The sequence below is a fragment of the Chinchilla lanigera genome, unplaced genomic scaffold (genome assembly GCF_000276665.1).
Source record: "Chinchilla lanigera isolate Chin_1 unplaced genomic scaffold, ChiLan1.0 scaffold00097, whole genome shotgun sequence".
In the NCBI taxonomy this organism is placed as follows: domain Eukaryota; kingdom Metazoa; phylum Chordata; class Mammalia; order Rodentia; family Chinchillidae; genus Chinchilla; species Chinchilla lanigera.
In genome coordinates, this window is record NW_004955498.1 from 3,050,021 (window position 1) to 3,054,874 (window position 4,854).

Consider the following 4,854-nt stretch of genomic DNA (forward strand, 5'->3'; position numbering starts at 1 on the left):
TTCTATGTTGATCCTTTTAGCTTTCTAATATTAGATAGCCTTAAGCACTGATATTGAGGTTTTCCTAGGTGGTGTCCATTCCTCCACATGTTTCCTCTTTCTGGCACCACAGTCCTGGGGTAATGGAAGATGGAAGCAACGTAAATTTACACTTCTCTCACTGGCACCACCATCCCAGGGCAATAGAAGAAGCACTGGGCATGGACTTATACTCCTCTCACTAATACTGCCCTGCTGGGTACAGCAGAGGAGGTGCAGAGTGTGGATTTACATTCTCCCAGCCTTATCTGTTGATGCTTTTGTTGGGCAATGGAAAAGATGCAGGGCAAAGGCTTACATCTTCCTGCTGCCATCGCCTTCATCCTTCCCAACAGAATTGCCATTCTGGCACAGTAGAGGAGGGGGCTTAATCTCTTCCAGCTGCCACTGCTGACCCAGAACCATGGAGGACATGTTGGGGGGACTTACAGTTTTCCCACTGGCTCATCCTCCTCTTCTTTCCAAGCTTGACCTCCTAACAGTGGGTCAGCTCTATGCCCCAATAATCCACAAATCCTCTAAACAGTCTACCTATCATCCTATTGGAGTTTTGTGGGAAATTTAGATTAAACCATAACAGGGTCCTGCATCACAGGAGACATGGGTACATGTCCTGCCCTAAGTCCTGGATTCCTCATGTAGGGGTGACAGCATGGGCACCTGCTCACTTCTTTTGAGAATACTGGAGATCTTAGGGAGGTGAGGGACTTGATCTGAGAGGGTGTCTTCAGGTTGGCCCAGGCAACTCCACGTGGTCAGAATACACAGGGGTCACAGAATCTGACAGGAGTCAGAATGAGTACCATAAAAGAAGATTGAACCTACCCTGCCCAGACAATAAGCAAATGTTTGCTAGGAAACATAATCTGCACTTTTATTCATCCCAGTAAAGCTAGAAAGGGTGGTGAAGATAAGGCCTGTGTCTTAGTTCGGGGTAATTTTTCTCAGGGAGTTGAAAGCCTTGTTAAGAAGGGGCTAGACTCTGGACAATAAAAGTAGGATACCAGGCTCTGGGAGGAATCTAGGTGAGCGGAGAGGAAACCTTGTCAACAGAGCACACAGTACCCCAACCTCAATCTGTCCTTCTGTCACCTGTTGTCAGACCCAAGGAAAGCAGGTCGGCTGGCTTTAATCACTTCTTTGAATGTCTCACAGAGAAAAGACTGCAAGGGCTGGGGACTTAGCTCAGCAGCAAAGCTCCTGTCTGGCAAGCGCAAGGTTGTGAGTTCAGTTCCTGGTACTGGAGAAAAACCAAAAACCAAAAACCAAAAAAAAGAAAAGAGAAAGGGCTGTAGTTTAATGGTGAAGACAGGTTACCCCATGGAGAGTCCTAGACCTTTCCATTTATAAAAATGGATGCAGCAGATTCCTTTCCTACCCCTTGGGCCCAGCTAAATTTTTCTACTTCCAACTGTTACCTCATGTAGCTGTGTACAAATGTGTGTTTTCTTACTGCCTTTTATTGCATCTCAGGGAGGTCGTCTCTTGCTCTGAGTGTTTTCCTCAGACCATTGGAGGGCTGGTGTTGAGGCCCTGATCAAGAGAGTTGAAGGCCCTGAGTGAGCAGAGAAGGGACCATACATTCAAAGCGGTGGGAATTTCACAGAGTCAAGCTCACCCCTTCTAGGAAGGCAGCAGGATTGTGCTTGAGGTACACAGCCTGAGGGCCTCCTTACTTTCTACAGGACCTCCAGGAACCAGAAGTGGAAGTCTTGGTCTGAGGCTGTGTCCACAGCTCATTCAACAACAGAGGAGGCCCAGCAGCACCAGGAGTCCAGGTGAGGTGCATGCCCTGAATGTGTACCAAGGGCTCCCAGGACAGAAGATACTCCAGGTGCTCGGCACTCATAAGCCCTACTGTGTTCCCTAGAGCCTGCCCTGTATGATTCAGCTGCACTCTAGGAACAGTATCACTTCCTAACACAGATTCTTGGGGACAGTTCCTCCAAGAGGACAGGATTCTGTGAAGAAGTAGAACACCATTCAAAGAGAAGACCTGTCCTGGCCCTTTAAGGGAACCAATAAGAATACTACTATCAGCTGAGTATAGTCACAATATCTCTCTGTCTCTCTGTCTCTCTCTGTCTCTCTGTCTCTGTCTCTCTCTGTGTCTCTCTGTCTCTGTCTCTCTCTGTCTCTCTGTCTCTGTCTCTCTGTGTCTCTCTGTCTCTGTCTCTCTGTCTCTGTCTCTCTCTGTGTCTCTCTGTCTCTGTCTCTCTCTGTGTCTCTCTGTCTCTGTCTCTGTCTCTGTCTCTCTCATTCTCTCTCTCTCTCTTATTTTTCTCCAGAAACTGAGACTTTATCACCAACTTGCTGTTCCAAGGAGAGTCAGAACATCTTCATAGTCGGAGGACCAGCGCAGCAAGCTAGGGAGTGGAGGTGCAGATTCTCAAGCCTGAGAGAGAGCAAGTAGAAGCCACTTCTTCCTCTGCCTCCTCTTCCTGCTGTACTCAAATCTAGACTGCATCAAGAGAAGTGCCTCGGTGTGTGATCCTGTCCCTAGAATACTCAAGATGTCCTCTCACAACGCTGCCATGGCCTCAAGTGAAAGAAGCCAATCCAATGAGTTCTACAGTAGGCAAAAGGAGGAAGAGGATCTGAAAAACTCAGAAGATGTTCTAGTCCGTCAGATCTTGCGACTTGTCTTCCTAGATGAGAAGATAGCTAAATTGTTGCCATTCCTGCTCCTCAAGTATCAAAAGAAAGAGCCAATCACCAAGGCAGAAATGCTGCACATTGTGGGTGAGGATTACCATGTGTACTTCCCTCTGATTTTCAGTCTAATGTGTGAGTGCATGTGCCTGAGCTTTGGCATTGATATGAGGGAAGTGGATCCTCCTGGCCACACATATGTCCTTATTCCTCTCTTGGGCCTCACTTATAATGGGTTACTGGTTAATGACCAGATCATTCCCAAAATCAACCTCCTAATAGTCATCCTTACTACCATCTTCATGAAGGATAATCGTGCTAGTGAGGAGGACATAAAAAAAGTGCTGAGAATGAGGGAAAAGTTGCCCCAGAGTAAATACATTGTTATTAGGGAGCCCTGGAAATTCATCACTCAGGATTTGGTACGGGAACAGTACCTGGAGTATCGGAAGGTGCCCCATAGTGATCCAGCTCGCTATGAGTTCCTGTGGGGTCCAAGAGCCCATGCTGAAACCAGCAAGATGAAAGTCCTGGAGCATTTGGCAAAAGTCAATAGGAGAGATCCCAGGTCATACACACGTCTGTATGAAAATGCTGTGAGAGGTGACCTACAGCATGCCATGCTTGACTGATAGAACACAGAGGGATTAGGTATAATATAGGGAAGAGTATTGTAGCTGGCTTAACTCAGACCTCATGTGAGAAAAGACCCACTGTTCAGTCTATGTTTGTGGAGAGCAGACAGTTTTCTAAGTAGTGCATGACCAAGATATGACAGGGATAATACAATCCATACCATCATGATGGTTGTTCTATTTGGGATGCATGAAAATTGACATGTGCTTTTCTTCATGACTAATCTTGTTCCTTTTTTCAAAGATTGAAGAAACTTGGACATCTTGTGTGAAGGATATTGATCTTACATGTATTTATTAATTTTCTGATATTGCTGGTTGATTTTTATTACTGATGTGAATATGATCTTGTGTGATTTTGATCACAGGTATTTTGCTCTTAAATTTTAAGTGTGGGTATCTTTGAAATGTTGTAAAATCAAATGGGAAATTGTTTATTTTGTTCATAAGATGAAATACGTTACTATACTATTGGAATTAGAATTTCCTTGGAAATGTTTATGAGCTTTGCATTAGATGGTACCCAGAAATAGGCATAAGTATAAAACCATGATGTTCTATATTATTAAAAATATATGTGTACCTGAATTTTCTCAGTTTCTTTCATTACACGGTATCAGGAGAATTTGCTGTCAGTATAGAACTCCACCTGTTCACAGCACATTTAGCCCCAAATTCTCCTAATAGCCATGCTCTTTGGAAGGCCCCGTGTCTACAGTAGAGATATGAGTAGAGGAGACTGAGCAGGAATAAACTTATGCTATAAAACAGTGAAGTGTAGTAGCACCACCAATATTGAGAGGTAGAGAGATGTCCTCAGGAACCTAAAGGGCAAGTAAGAGAGCACTGAGGAGGTGGAGTATAGTGGAGAGCTGCAGTGGGTGAGCACTGGGACATAGCAGCTTCTGTCGTGGAGTAACTGCAGTTTCTTCTGCTGGAGCTGATTTTAATGGAGCTATATAGTAGTCTTGGCCAGATCCTCAGATGATGTGTCTTGGGCCTGAGATGGTATCCTGAGAGAATGGAAGACTTTTATGAGCAACATTTTTAGAACATGAATAAAGATGACAGGAATCTTCACCTGGGACATCTATGAAAAGAGTGGCCCTACAGATGGCAATATGCACGGCACTTATGCCCAGCCTCTTCAAGGATTTCTTGAGAGATAAGGATGACTCGCAGGTGAAGTGAAGCCCTGAGGTCCCTGGCCAGGTCCTGGGAGTGTCCACTTTCTAGGGTCTTTCATTTCCCCAGTTGATTGACTTCCAGGGGAAAAATTCTCCACTTCAGTCCAGTTGGCCTCTACACTTTTACAACATGTCTGTCGTGATCTGGCCGGTGGTATCAGCCAGCTACACAAGTGATCACATGACTTCCTGAGCAGGTAGTTCTCCTTCCAGTAACTCAGGGTTGGCAACTGTCTTGTCCCTGTCTTATGCCAGTATATATTCTTGTGCAGTTTTCACTTATTTCCTTAGGGAAGAAAGTTTATGCTGGTGATGTCAAGACATGAAAACTTTTCTTGAAG

General features: G+C 45.1%; 1 protein-coding gene across 1 annotated transcript; it reads left to right on the top strand.

Annotated features, from left to right (window-relative positions):
• The first annotated feature begins 2,552 nt into the window (after window positions 1-2,552).
• LOC102020585 (melanoma-associated antigen 10-like) lies at window positions 2,553-3,323 on the top strand. Its single transcript, XM_005406475.2, has one exon. It carries the CDS (start codon window positions 2,553-2,555, stop codon window positions 3,321-3,323), a length of 771 nt encoding a protein of 256 aa, XP_005406532.2.
• Window positions 3,324-4,854: the final 1,531 nt, after the last annotated feature.